The 15,968-nt window shown below is 32.5% G+C and overlaps 1 protein-coding gene across 3 annotated transcripts in view; it reads right to left on the reverse strand.

The window, feature by feature from the left end:
• ZFR (zinc finger RNA binding protein) overlaps positions 1 to 15,968 on the reverse strand; it is a 75,761-nt gene that overhangs the window by 22,730 nt on the left and 37,063 nt on the right. For all 3 annotated transcript variants that reach the window (XM_063086401.1, XM_063086400.1, XM_063086402.1), the window contains 7 exons: positions 15,241 to 15,437; positions 13,604 to 13,723; positions 12,392 to 12,537; positions 8,653 to 8,815; positions 7,502 to 7,707; positions 6,602 to 6,752; positions 4,347 to 4,488 (listed from right to left, as the gene is read on the reverse strand). In XM_063086401.1, the coding sequence (XP_062942471.1) occupies positions 4,347 to 4,488; positions 6,602 to 6,752; positions 7,502 to 7,707; positions 8,653 to 8,815; positions 12,392 to 12,537; positions 13,604 to 13,723; positions 15,241 to 15,437 (1,125 nt within the window). The remainder of the gene's footprint in view (positions 1 to 4,346; positions 4,489 to 6,601; positions 6,753 to 7,501; positions 7,708 to 8,652; positions 8,816 to 12,391; positions 12,538 to 13,603; positions 13,724 to 15,240; positions 15,438 to 15,968) is intronic.

Consider the following 15,968-nt stretch of genomic DNA (forward strand, 5'->3'; position numbering starts at 1 on the left):
ACCCACCAAATGAAATCTAAAGGAAAGATTACTGGACACAGTGCACCAGCACAAAGAAGACAAGACAAGAGGGAACACAAAAATCCACCTTAATAAATGAGAATGTACAATAAACTACGGAGTTTGTTCGGTATTCTAAATGGTCAGAGATTATTCTGGGGCTAACGTAGCAAAGAACTGATGATAAATATGGAATGACCAATAGAGTAATAATCATAGGAAAAAAAAATGAAGAACCAAAAGTAGTCATTTCTAAGAGTTCAATGCTTTCTCTTCCACAGAAGAATTTTAGCTATAAAGAAATATGAAATGTCCTTTAAATTTAAAGTTCCCTTTAAGTATTCAAAAGAATAATGATAGAAAAACAATGGGTAAAGTAGAAAAGGGAAATAGGAACTGGCATGGTTAAACAGAATTAAATACAGAAAAGATGCAATAAGCAGAATGCTTTGATGAGAAATAAAGTCTTTTAAGTTGATTAAAACATAAATGAACTATACAAAAATTGAAGAGAAAATATGAAACTAAACCAGGACAAGAAGTTAACTTTATATTAATAAAGGCCATGCATAAAAGTAGGCCAACGGCCAGCTTTATATTCATCTAAATATGTCTGTTAAATGTGTATGAAAATAATAGTAAATTTCCAAAGAGCAATTAACAATCTAATTCCCAGCTCTCAGTAATTTAATATAAACGTTTTCTGAATACAGATAAATTATGTAAAGTAATCTACTGAATATAACTGTCCTTTGGCTAAAGAACACCAAAATTATAGCCCACTTAAATGTAATTTAGTAATTCATTGAGTACACTGAATAAATGAGGGACAAAAGAAATATATGATAAAAGAAAAAGTTGAAGATGATTTTAAGAGTACTAGCTGTAACTGTGGGCAAATTACCTGATTGTATATCTCCTTATGAGCATTCAGAAATCTTAAAAGATAATTTGTACTTATTTTGAGTAGATGACATATAAAAAAGCATATTTTAAAACTGATAATTCCATCCCATCTGGGATTTCTTTTCTTCGTTCTTACTCCTCAAATAATCAGATGGATACAGACTTTTCAGAAGACATATTAGAAGACCTACAGATAATCAAGGAAAACTATGTGGCATTTTGAAAATGAACACTGGAAGAGGAATTTGGTGCTAAAAAAGAAACTATCAAGACAAAATTCTTAGTAATAATCTTAAAACCCACAATACCAACTACTGAACCTAGAAATAACTTGAACATAAGAAAGACTATTCTGAGATAAGGAAAAGGGACATAGGAAAGCACAGCTAACTAAGAAGTTAAAAAAAAAAATAAAGAAAAACAATTTAAAAAAAGCCATTCCCCAAAACAAGGTTAAAGAACACACTAAAGGACCTCTATGTCCCTTATTTATATTATTTGCTAATGCTAGAATGCAAATAGGTGACAATGTGCAATCTCTTTCTAAAAATTTCTAAATTTCTAAAGTTAATTCATGATTTTATAATTTCCTCCAATACGTAAAAAAATTTTTCTTTTTCACACAAGTGCTCATAACTTTGGAAATTTTAATCAATGATACAAATTCAAAGATGCGAAGACACCTATTGCAATTTAAAAACAAATTAGAGCTATAAGTAAAAAATTTTTGTTAAATTTAGAGTGTGGATTTTTGCACCCGTTTTATATTTCAAGTGGATTAACCCCTTAGATATATTGTGCTAAAACCAGACTTATTGCCTAACACCCAGTTAACAAAACAAAAATCAGTTAATATATAAAAACAAAATGCAAATTCTTATCCTACATGAGTGTATTTCATAAATTTTAAGGGGTTAATCACAAATTAGAAGACATGCTGTGTCCACACTATTTTATAATTAAAAGTTAATGGGAATATATTAATTTAAATTAACATGGTTATGTAAAATACAGAATCAACTCACAACCATTTAAAAACTAGTGTGAACACTGCTCAATTCTAGAAAAGACAAAGACAAAACAGCCACACAAAGAACAATAAATGCCAGACTCTGCATCCAAAATCCCTCCTTAATCAAATGGCAGATGTAACACTGAGCTTTTGAAAACCTTGGTCAAAAATCCTTCCGATGTCTTGGCAGCAACCCCTGACAGGAATCAATCCCCTCTGCTAGAAGGCTTTGGACCGGGCCTGATAAGCTACAGGTGGAAAAAAACACACACAATACTTGACTTGCTGCAGAAAATATTCTGTAGCAAGGGTTAGAGCATTTGGAACATTTCAAGCTTAAAGTCAATCAAATGTTTACTTAATGTTTAACTGTCAAACACAGTACCATAAAATACATCTGTCATGCGTTTAACAGTTATTTGGACAATTTAATCATTTCCTTTATTAAATAATTTTTGGTATTAAACAAGACTATTACACATTAAAGAGGCTACCACACCATTCGCAAGTAGTAAAGTCTCGTGATTTACAATTGTTCTTCCGGCAAAGCCTTCCTTACCCCCTGTACTAAGTCCCCAAAGCAAGCTATAGGCTTTAAATGATTTTAAGACACAGAGCATTGGGAGCTGCAGTGAGAGAGAATACATACCGTTACTCTGCAGCAAGAAAGAAACACTCTTCATAATGAAGCTAAACACATGTTTTACTGCAGTTATCTGCAGCAAGGAACACCCTATCAATGTTTCTACACTCCTGCACATCCAACTTTTCAGCTCAGTGTCTTGAAGAGAAATCTCTCAATTATGGACTGACCATTTCCTTCACCATAATATTTATGAAACTCAGAACAATAATTCTAACTTGAGTCTGGGTCAGACAAAAATATAATTTTGTTTCCTTTGGAAGGGATAGGTTATCAAAGACTTTACTGCAAATAAGACACTATTAACTTTAGACTTTTGCAACATAATATAAAATGGCTTGATACTGTACAAATTCAAATAAGCCTAAATATAATTGGACAAAATGTACTCTGAAATAAAATTAAATGGTTAGATGAGTATAATTTCATATTAGATGTAGCAACATTTATTTGTAATATACCATATCAGTAGAAGATTTCCCCCCCGAATCCTAAATAGTCATATGCCGCGTATGACATGACCAAATTGACTCAGGAACTGTTTCTCCAGTGACTCCCATGGCCAGACCTTGAGTGGAAACCCATGTTCACATAAAAAATCCTTTACATAAAACCCATTTACTTTTAAGATGCAAAGCTAAAGATGTAACACACAAGTCCTAAATATGGTGTATGCAAAGTATGCAAGATTAGACATATCTCCCAATGACATTTTTGGTAAAATGTTCTTTTCCTGGGTTGTATAAAGCCCAGTGCCTTTAAAAAAAATTGCTTTGATGTAAGAAAACAAATTTAAAGGGACAGTAATTGAGAGTCTACTGATGCTATTTTATACGAATGAACTTTAACATTCAATATACAGCACACCATTTTCTCCTCAACCTGTATCAGAAAGAAATCTTAGTGCAGAGTGTAACTCCATACTCAACAAGTTAAATGTATAAAAACAACATGAAAGGAAACAAAGTAAATTTTATCTGACCCATAAAACAACAAGAATCAACATACTGCAGACACTGATCATGCTTTTTTGGCTTAAAACCTTTTGAAGCTTTGAAAATGTTACAAAATAGTCCCTAAAGCAACATTGCTGGCACCAGCAGGATTTCATATTCTACAATTGTAAATTAAAAACCCTGAATTGTACTATAACTCACTAACTACATCTATACGATTTATTGTCCAATATCTATATTAGGGTCAAGTGCCCAAATCCATGTGCATCAGGATGCTCTGCATCTATGAAAGCACTCCAAACCAAAGAGCAACCTCAGAGAACTAGAAATATTTACCTCAAGACAAGCCAAATCCATGATTACACATATAACAATGCCTCTTAAAATATAACTGTCATGAATATTTAGCCAATTTTGTCTGTGATACTCTCTTGTCTTTTGTCTAAGACAAGAAAAGAGCAAGAACTTAAGTTAAAGTTGTGGCCCCTGGTTTCTAGCACCATTTTAAAATTTTTTCATGTGTCAACTATGCCAGTAAAAATAATTCTGAAGTTTTTTTTTTTCCAGAAATCTGAGGTTAGCAAGAAAAGAAAAAAATCAGGAAAGTCAATCATACTGTAAGTGTTTTACATAAAAATACATCACTGAAAAGAGCATTTACTTTGCGGTAAATTATCTTAAGCAAAACTGGTTGCTAAATATGTCAAATCTATCAAATTCATAGGAAATGCCAGCATGTTGCCTTCTAGGGCTTAATGCCATCTTAAAGAGTAGGTAAATGAAAAAAAAATAGTTAATAGAAAAGAAGAATGTTTAATGGCTTTCCAACCTCCTTCCCTCATGTTCTCTTCTCGAATAATTGGAGATGTCAGGGTGATAGTGACTTGCATTTTTGGTTCCACACATGAATTCAAAATTATTGCCGCTTCAGATACAGCACATTTTATGTCATACTTCTCAGGACTTATAACCTATGTAATGAAAATTACAAGAAATTAGTTGGATCTATTGCATTAACAGACAACAGCAGTTTCATTACGGCTCTTTCACTTTCTCACTACCTTTACTATTCTAAGAGGACTAGATCATACACTACTCCATCTAAGAAGCCCTGCTTCTTCTTGTATATGTCAATATCATTAACCTCTTACTCCTCCTTACTTTTAGAATTCTTTGTTGAGCTAATATTTACCCTTATTTGTACTAAACAAGTTATTTGTACATGTGTATGTCTCTCTTAGATGATCGATTAAAAGAAATGCTGCCAAATTTATCACACATATTTTCAGAATTTAAAAGAAACTAAAGCAGATTCTGAAACCTAACAGAAGCCACAGTTCAACCATTCCTATTATACATTCTCTGTGAAATCAACAGACCTACATTTTATCAGGGAGTAGAAAGTCCCAGTCAGTATCTAGGATTCACTGCAATTTGATGGATGTGTTATAAACCCATTTTATATGAACAAATACTATATAGAGATTACTTGGAAAAGAAAAGTAAATAAATCAATGAATGAATGAATAAATACAATTTTTAAAAAGGGGAAAAAAAAATCACATGGAGTGTTTACAGTATAGCCTCTAGGTTCAATTCATAACTCTGCTACTTTACTAGTGATGTGAAGACAAGCAACTTATTTAACCACCCTGCGCTCATTTCTGTAAAACGGGGACAATAACTCTACCTAACCTATTGGTATTCAACTCTGTACCCCACCAATATGTATAATCAATTATGTTTCAATAAAAATAAAATAAAAGAAAAAATAACTATACCTAACCTATAGGGCTGGTGGAGAATTAAACGAATTAACTGTATAAAGCGCTTAATAACATGTAAATGTTAACTATGATTATGATGAAGATGATGACGAATTTTATTTCATTGACATCCACTTATATAATAAGAACAGATGGATTTGCAAAGAGTAGTATGCTTTTAACTAAACTGGTTAACTGTTAATTATTTAGTTAGGATATAATATATCCTCCTTTGCAGTTTTACTAAACACTCTAATTGGAATCAAGATGTTCCTTCCAAATTCCATAATTCTTCCAGGGCCTCCAAACTTTTCCTTTCTTTACCCTAGCAGCCTCAACAGAGAGATAACAAGTAGACACACAATGTCAATTCTGGTTCCTAATACTTAAAAAAACTCACCCACCATAAGAAACTTCATATCTCGAACAACGGTAATATAAAACATACAACAATAAGTGCCAGAGTTGTAAGAGCTCAAGTTCAATAGTGTGCTTTACTGTCCTTTTTGTTATCATTTGTTCTGCTGTGGTCAGGTACTCATAGAATATTCAAGTATTCTGACTCACTACTGTAGAATACACATTATTAGTGAAATCTCAATCCTTGAATTTAGAATGTCCAAATAGCAATAAATAGCAAGGCTTTGAAATAAGTTTTATACCTTAAATTATTCAAAAATGACTATTTTAAATTTCAGTCATTCTGACAAGCTAATATATAATTTTTTTTTTTAATTTGTTTTTGTAGGACCAAAATGGAATGTTCTACTAACTGTGTGTTGCCATGATTTGTTGGATAGAAACAAGAAGTACTTCCTACTATTATAAACATGTAGAAAACTGAAAATATTCACAATAAAACTGAGGAAATACGAATCAGAAAGACTATTTTAGTTACTATATTTTATTAAAAATGTATTCAACTAAATAGGCAAGAGGGGCATGAATTTAAAAAACTTCAGTATGCTATACACAGGCTTTGTTTAAAAAAAAAAAAAATCACTTTCTGTCCTGAACAACTGCCTTCTTATGATTCAAATCTTGGAAAAAGAACAGGAAAAGGAGAACATATGCTGCAATTTTACATTTTAAATAAATTAGCAAGAAGGCTCCATGCCAAATACGAGCACTATAAAACCTAAAAAGACAAAGTAGAAAATAGTTTCACCAGTTTATGCAATCAGGCAGAAAAATTAAATATGGAAAACCAAGCCAAAATTTTAAAGGCCAATTTAGGTATAAAATGAAGCACAGTTAGTCCTGCCAAAAACTTTTGAACCAGACAAGGGGTAAAAATTAACAATTCCATAATACTTACAGCAAGCTGTTTGGGTAGGTTTTCTGCAATACGGCTTAATAATGTCTTTGAAGGTTTCTCTGAGCACAGCAAAACAAGGTTGACATTTCTATCTCCTCGGAGAAGTAATCCTTTTGCCAATACTCCCACTCTCAAAACTCCTTTCAAAGCTCTGCAATGAAATGAAATTATATGACATTTCTCTTCTTAATCAGAATCATGATATTTTGTAAACACACATGATATTTTGTAAATGAAATAACTTTCATACAATTAAAATTTTCAACAACTGTAGTAGAAAAACTATACTAAGCCAATATTTTTAGAACTATACTTCATCTAGATAAGCAATATGGATTGGAAAAAAAAACAACTTAAGCTCTCACAGAAACCAAAGCAAAGGACAACAACACTTCTGTTTCTCATTTAATAAGTTAGAATAATAAGTCATATTTAATATAATACAAAAGTATTTCCAAATGTTAAAGGGAAAATACAAAGTTACAGATCATAATGCAAACCTGATATGAAAGACGTTGCTAAGGCTTGGGCTTATTCATGCTTTACAGTTAATGCTTTAAGGAAATAGTTGACTGTGGGACAGAGCGACAAATACATAAAAATAGAAAAATAGCATCTAAATGCAATTAGTAAAGTATAAGGGCTGCTTTGAAACAGATTCAAGAGTGTTTTATATAAACTTAAATGAGGAAATTTATAAGGTAAGAGACTATATATGTCGATAAAACCATGGATTTCACATTTTACCAAAAAGCAGCTGAATACTTTAAATATCTAACACATAGTTAAGACATGTAGACTCACACCAGAGTGATCAGTCTTTGTAATCTTTATTTTAAATATAAGAAGTCCCTGTAAGGAAAAACAAAAATATACAAGATAAATAATTTGAAAACACACCTGTCTTTACCTCCCTCTTTTTTATCATCTCCCTCTTTGCTCTTGCTCTTCTCATGTTCAGACAAACTGTCTGAAACAAGTTTTAAAGCACGTTCAGTGATAGAAACAATTTTCTGAACTGCCTGTAACTCCTCTTCAGTTGGATAAATTGTTGCATGTTTTGTCATTACATAACGGTCATCAGATGAGTCAGGGCGACGTAAGGGCTAGAGAGAAAAAAATTTGTTACTTCCTTTAAAAAAAATGTTCCTGTGCAAAAGGAAACTATTACTTTTTAACTATACATATATTTGTTGTATTTTTTCAATAAGTCAATTACACAAAATATCTGTTTAAAACTATCACTTTTCCATTCAGTAAAAATGAAAACGCAAACTATGCAAAGTTATACTATCAAGCTATACATATGTATGAATACATGCTTTGCCTCAAAACAAGTAAAATTATAATACATATAACCTAAGGCTATGAAAATACTTTTTTACTCAACTTTAATTCAAGCTTTACAACTGCAAAGGCTATTTGCAAAGACAAATGAGAAAGAGAATAAGTTAAAAAAGAGGAGTTTGAATTTTGTAATTGCTCTCTAGAAAACAAAACAAGTCTTGTTTTTTTGGTAGTCTGCACTTATATGAGATGTTCCTCATAACCCTTGTACCCAGCTTCCACAGAACACAAACTCTCAAGATGCAGATCTTTCCTACAGTCTTCCTGACACATCAACTCTGGTGCTTATCTTGAACCATTTACCCACCCCTTCCTTATCTTTTACTCAATTTAAAAGAAGCAAGTTTTAGATGGTCAGAATTTGAAGAAGGAAAAAAGATTCTAAACCACTGGTAATAGGAAGATAAGAATAAATTTGAAGAAAGAGCAGTTGCCTTCAAATTTAGTTGTTCCTACTAATCAAAAGAAGCTCTACTTCCATTTAGCTTATATTGAAAATAAAGATTCATAGAAACTCTATAACGTCCTATACCTAAAGTCACTGGAGTTGAGAGCCTGTGATAAAAGGAAGGAAAATTCTAAATCAGATTTAAAACTTCCATTGAGATTATGAAATTAAGTCTAAAAATTAGCCCCCAAATTATCTTTTAATGCTGAACCAGTCTTAAACTTTCATCCCTTATATAAACAAAGTGGATACTCACTGCAGGCCCCTGTGGCTGAGGAGGCATGCCTGGTCGGACTCCTAGAAGGCCCAGTGGGCCTGGAGGACCATGAGGATAGCCTCCATCAGGCATTCGGCGGCGATCATCCCAATGATGCTGTTCTTCTTCCATTCTTCTCCAGTACATGTCCTCTTCATAACGTCTGAAACATAAACAATGATATTACAAGAGTATGAGGAAAAACACAACCCCAAAACTTGCATCAATAATGACATAAAAAAGCAATTAAAAAAAAAAAATCCACCCAAATCAGCTTAGCTAATACTTTTCTTCTTCCCTACTGTATTTGATTTCCCTTATTTGCTTTCACTGAGAAGTAAATGGAAATGAAAAGAGAATGTGAGGGAACAAAAGAGAAAAGAAGAACAAAATTTCACAGCCTGAGACAAAATAGGAAGAACAAGCATCAGAAACCTCACAGTTCCTTCTAACCTCTCCCCCTTTAGGGATGGGATTGCACAACCAAATGACTACCTAAACGGGCCAGACTCATAATGCATTGTGAGTGAAAGACTCAAAGTGCACATAGGACCTTTAGGAATTTCCTTCATGTCCTCAAAGGAATGAGCTATGTTTCCTTAGAGAGAACCTCTTAGACTACCTTTAATTTCCCCATTTATTATACAGGCAGGGACAAAAAGTTCTCTACTATGAAGAAAACCAACAGTGCAACTCACGGTGTCACTGTTAGGGATGTATTAAAGTTGATGGGGACTACAGTAAAGTTGAAAGACAATAGCTGCAACTCAAGTATTAATTGTTGCCATCAGGAAATACAAGCTTATTGCCAAGGTCATCAGGAGTTTTGTGAAATCTCAAGGTCGCTGGTTCAGATTTAAAAATAATATGTATACCAAATAAAACAACCTGAGCTGAATGAACTTGGGAGTGTGGGCAGCTAGTATGTAGGCTTTGCTTCACTGGTCAACATTTTCAGGATCTATTCTTAATTTCTCTTTCACTGTCTCTCTCCCTCAGTTCTTACCCTCACTTCTAGCTTCAAACTAGGATACCAATAACTCCTTAGGGAAACCATGTGTCTAAAGCAAATTTTGGTAGCAATAGGTTTTACTAGACAAATCTGTTTAAAACAAAACATAAGAATAGTGTGCTTCTCGACTACCACTGAAGGAACTACCAATTTCTTTCCCTGGTGGTCTAGTGGTAAAAAACAAAAAAAATAAAAAACAAAACAAAACAAACAAAAAACCACCAATTTCCTCAGGTTGGTAATAAGTAATGCTTTTTTAGATCACCTGAGGACTGACAGAACCATACTTCTATATCGTTTAGACCTTGAGGAAAAAAATGAATAAAAATAGCTTGAAGGTTCTGGAAAATTATATTCATTCCAGTTTCAAATAGTTTACCAATTCATGCTTGGTACCTAACACAGTTCCTGGCACACAGTAGGGTGCTTAATAAATATTTGATATCTCTGTGAAAGAGAAAATAATTACATAATCTAGGTACAGAGAATTTACAATGCAATTACAAAAGCAGAAACTTCATAAAGGATAAGACTAATACATAAATACATAAAAATAAAAACCAATACATATAGAACAGCAAAAACTATTTAAAAGCAATATATAATGAATAGTTAATAACCACAACTATAAGAAGTATCTGTACAAATCAACAGGTTAAGAAAAAAATGAAAAAGCAAGCAATTTACCACTAAACAAATATAAATGGTCAAGCATGAAAACAATTCAAACAAACAAAAATGGCTATCATATTTAATATCTCACTGGTAGAGATTTTAATAAATTATAGCAGGGATTCTCAAAGTATGATCCAGGGACCACAGTGGTCCCTGGGAAATTTCAGGGGATCCACGAGGTCAAAATTATTTCCATAATAATACTAAGACAGGGTTGGTTGGTTAGCTCAGTTGGTTAGAGCATGGTGTCAGCAACACCAAAGTCAAGGGTTCACGTCCTCATACCGGCCAGCTGCCAGAAACAGAACAAAACAAAACTTCTAAGACATTTATTTGCTTGTTCTATTCTCATTCCCTTATGAGTGTACAGTGGAGTTATCCAGAGGCAACATGTGGTATCACAACATAATGAATATAAAAGCAGACACAATAATCTTGTTGCCTTCTCTTAAACCAGACATTTAAAGAGATGTGCAAAAATGTAAAACAGGAGAATTCTTCTCACTATCCTGAAGAAATAGTTATAGTTAATTTTCACTACATTATATTTATTAAATATAATTAAATTATTAAACACACATGTATCCACATTACAATAAAATAATTAAAATTAAATGTTATTTTAAAATAAATATTTAAACTTCTCAGTTTTAATTTCTAATACAGTAAATCTTGAGAGATATAACCCACTTGAACAAAAGCTCTCTGGAGTCCTCAATCATAACTGCGTATAACCAAACAGTTGATAACCACTGAGTTGTATTATCCAGTACAGGCAGACATGTAACTATTCTTTAATCAAACATTTCCATTTCTGGGATTTTATTATTAGCAACTAATCATGATGTATGCAATAATACAGCCTCAAAGAGGGACAATGTTATAATAGGGAAATACTAAAAACAACCTAAATATCTAACAATAAGGAACTGGTTATAAAGAAAATTTTACATCTGCACAAAAAACTGTCACCATGAAAAATAAGACAAGATAATCCTAATTTAATTTTTTAAAAAGTTGAAGATATGTAAATGAAAAAAGTAGGTTATAAAATGTTTATAATATACTTTTGTTCCTATTTTTTAAACTGTATTTTAAAATTTGTATACAAATGCTCATAGCAGCAGTATTCATAATAGCCAAAACATGAAAACAACTCAAACATCTGTCAACATCAAATATCCTGGTGAACAAAGTGTGGTACATCCATACAACGGAGTTTTAGTCAGCATAAAAAAACAAAATACTGATACATGCTACAACATGGATGAACCTTGAAAACACTATGCTAACTGAAAGAAGCGAGATACAAAAGACCATAAATTGCATGTTTCCATTTACATGAAATCTCCAGAATAGACAAATCTACAGAGACAGAAAGTAGATTAGTGGTTATCCAGGACTGGAGAGAGAGGAGGCTGTGGTGGAAGAGTGGCAGGGTTTGGGGGACAGATAGAGAATAATGTTAATGGGTTTGTGGTTTCTCCTGGGGATTATGAAGATTTTTAAAATTGATTGTGGTGATTGTTACACAACTCTATGAATATACTGAAAAACACTGAATTGTACAATTTATAGATTTGAGTTATATCTCAAAACTTAACATTTATACATATAAACATAAGTCTCTGGAAGATATATTTTCTCAATTCTCTTCCTCTGTAGCCTCTAAAGTTTCTATAACAGAAGTCTTTTTAAAAAACATTAATAATATAGAAACTACCAAATCTTACATTCAGAATATTTTTGCTTGTTTCAAACTAAGGCACTTATTTATAGTATTAAACTATTTCCTCATATATTTAATATATATAAGATACCACTTACCACATAATTCCTAATACCAAGGCCACGGTCAAATACTAGTATAGCCAATAACTTAATTTTAATGCATGTCTTTCCTAGACCTAGGATCTTCCTGAAAAGTGAAAATTGAAAGTACATTAAATACATCTGGATGCTCTAAATGGGAGTCACATACCCAGAACAGCTAAGGTATTTTAGAAAGGCTCAACCACTTATTATCATACTTTTAAAAGCTAAAGATGTTACCTCATTTCCATTCTCCAACGTTCCTCCTCTTCTCGTCTTCGCCAATACTCCTCCTTCTGCATTTGCTTCCTCATTTTCTCTTCTTGAATCTTTCTTGCTCTAATACTGGGCTTCACTTCTACTTGCAAATCTGGATTTACTTTTTTCTGTTAATTCAGACAAGACATTTAAAACAAATAGCAGCCCTCCACTCCACAATGTACATGAATTCTTAATCATACAATCACACATATTCTTTGATCATGGAGGCTTTTAGTTGTAAATTTCCTATTAATAATATGTTCAATTGGAGAAAAAACTCAGAATGCATTAATAAAAATTCTTAACTATTCAAGTTTAAAATTATATACTTAGTATGCAAGAAGTATGTAAAACTTAGTGCTAATCAATAGCAAGTCTTATGAAATCCTTAGGGGGACTCATGGATATTTACTTTTACTTGTTTATAAGTAGATGATTCTAAATGTCTGCATTGGGGCTAAAAGGTTTCTTTTTCATATAAAAGTACTACACTTTAACACTGTTTTTACTAATTTCCACTACCCGTGTTTAAAAGAGAAAACACGCTTCTATTGCATTATTCTAGCCCACTTGAAAACTTTTTTTTTTTTTTTAAAAAGATGACCGGTAAGGGGATCTTAACCCTAGGCTTGATGTTGTCAGCACCACGCTCTCCCAAGTGAGCTAACCGGCCATCCCTATATAGGATCTGAACCCATGGTCTTGGTGTTATCAGCACCGCACTTTCCCAAGTGAGCCACGGGCCAGCCCTACCTGAAAACCTTAAATACAATACTTAGATTTATCTTAACACTTGAAGTGTATTCAATGAAAAATTTCCAGGGTAAGATAAATGAAGGGATTTTCCAACATATCAATTCATCTATTTTAGTGGCAATTCTACCAAGATAAAGGAGGTAGGTGGAAACCTGACAATTTTTCAAACACACTATGTGAAGCAATTATCTTTACATGATTACTTGATCTAAGCAATGTTTCAGTTTTATTTTGCCACAACTACTGAAACTAATTAAAATATGGTCATGTTACTGTTACTTATTATAATAAACTACTAAATAGTCTGTCTAAATGAGTCTATCAACATGACACACTAATCTTAGAATAGGCATTCCGGGACTGGGTGAGTTGTGTATAGATGCTTTGTTTTCCACACGGAATGTTCTGAGTTGTAACAGCTGAAATTTTACTCACTTTATATTGAAGCCTGTGTCTTCGCCCTTTTAAGTGCATCTCCTTAGCATTGGGATCATTAAAGCTGCACTCACATAATTTACAATGGAACCGAATTACTTTTCCTTCATCATTTCGTACCTTGGCATGGAAAGGAAAAATTGAAGTCATTAACAGGAATGTTACAGTTGAAGATTTCATTAATAAACTCTCACAGATACTTTGATGAAGCTGTGAACAATTAGAATTTGAAGTGAGAAAAAAAATAAGTGGCAATGTGTATAGTTTTTCAAAAGGATACACTATAGAAACTGGAAATAAAAGAACTTTTTAACTCTAGTGTACATGATGTGTTAACATATATTTGCTTTCGTAATTACCTTTCATTTTAGTCTTTTTTGTCTATATTGAAACATTTAGATTTAAGTGTAGCTAAATTCTTAAATTCTCTAACAAATAGTTACAGAATACCTGCTACTGACCAGGTACTGTTCTTGGAGATGGCGATAAAGATGAATAAAGGCATAATATATTAATTTCTCAAAGCTCAAGATTTTACACTTGTAAATTTATGGCAAGTGAAGAATTTTTTCTAATGCACGATGAAGAGGACAATTACACTAGAATGTTACTAGTCTATAATGAATACCAAGTTCAAATTGTACAAGCTTTAAGGTTGGCTCCGAATGCAATTATCTGAAGAGAAAGATTACTTAACTAACCAGCATCATCAGAAATTAGGGTGTTTGGGCTGAGAACATTTTTTTTTTTTAAGATAACCAAATCTTGCACTTGTAAGATATAACTTTGCTAGAATTGTTTGTAAACTACTTATAAATTACATAAATCAGTTGTCCACCTTGTATACAAAGAACTCAACATGGATATGTTGTCTTTCTTGATGCGAAAAAAGGATGAAGAAACAAATATTTACCGGAAACCTACTATACGCTAGGCACCATACCAGGCACTTTATTTCATATAATCTTCACAACTTTGTTGGAGAATATCTCAGTTTTATAGATGTGGACACTGAAGCTCAGAAGACCTACGCATGCTCTACAATAAAGTGAAAGTCAATAGTAGTGTTTACACTACTGTATGGTCTTTCTACTAAGAGCAAATATTTATTCAAGCCCCGCTGATGTCCCCTCACTCCTCCATTTGACAGAGTTTACTTTACCCATAAAATAGGAATACTTTTCTAATTAGCTTGAGAAACCAAATAAAGATTTGTTAAATTAGCAACTTCAATTTTATATATGAAACTAAGTGACTGTTCAAAAAGAGATAATATTGGCTTGCTCCAGCAATGTTTTTGCTGCTCAGAATTTTTAAACTTTTTGTTTTAGGACAGTTGAAGGGTACGTTACAAGAATGCCTGCCAAATAAATGAAAAGTTACTTTATACCACGGTAACAGTGTTAACAGGAAAAAGAATATAAAATTAAACAAAAAATAATTGTGATGTCCCTTGGGTAAAGCTTAAAAGGTATACTTTTTTATAACAAAGATTCCTTTGATATTCTTTCATAAGTAACCTAAATCTAAATATAATTCAGTATAAATGAATTTTACAAGTAAAGCATTCTTGCAACAAAGTGATATACTTCTCCCTTTATCACATTTCACAGCAATGGTATTCTCAAAATCAATACCTCCTCCACATAATCATGGCCCACTGGCTGCACATCACTCTGCAAAGCAGCAAGAGATGCAGGTGTGACTGGTTCTGACACTGTGTCTGGCTTTACTTCTGGAATCTGCACAGCAGAAGTGACAGGAATACTTTTAACACATTCGGTTCCTTTTAAGTCTTCTGTTTTATTTCCTGTTGACTGCAGCTTATTACCACCTAAAAAAGCATCAAAAAGTTACAGTAATTTTAGTTTTGTATAAATGTATAAACCTGATACAATGAAAAGTTAAAATTCTTATTGTTTCTACCAACAGTCAAACTCCTGTTTGACCTATAATAGATAAGAATTTTGAAACTACTTGGCTTTTTTATCTTACTAATGAAATGTTTCAGAATTTTTCCCTTTTCTACCTCCCAATATCCCAAAATCTTCTCATCACCATCCCCATAGATCCCTTGGGTCTCATAACACCAAGTAACTAAAAGTGAATAGCAGATACCTGAAAGGTAAGAGACTAAGCCTAAATCATGTTTGTATCTCTAGGTACTTGCCAAGTGATTGAACAAATGAACAGTATTATTCCTTTAAAAAAAATAGGTAAGTTCAGTGATCAGTTTTCATTAGAAACTTAGTTCAAATCAAGTTTTTTACTAAGGAAGGAAATGGAACTAATTTAGGTTCTATCACTGCTTATTTCCTTTAACTTATTATCTACTGAAGTCAGACATAAACTTACACAAAGAGTT

This window comes from Cynocephalus volans, chromosome 2 (assembly GCF_027409185.1).
Source record: "Cynocephalus volans isolate mCynVol1 chromosome 2, mCynVol1.pri, whole genome shotgun sequence".
Taxonomy (NCBI): Eukaryota; Metazoa; Chordata; class Mammalia; order Dermoptera; family Cynocephalidae; genus Cynocephalus; species Cynocephalus volans.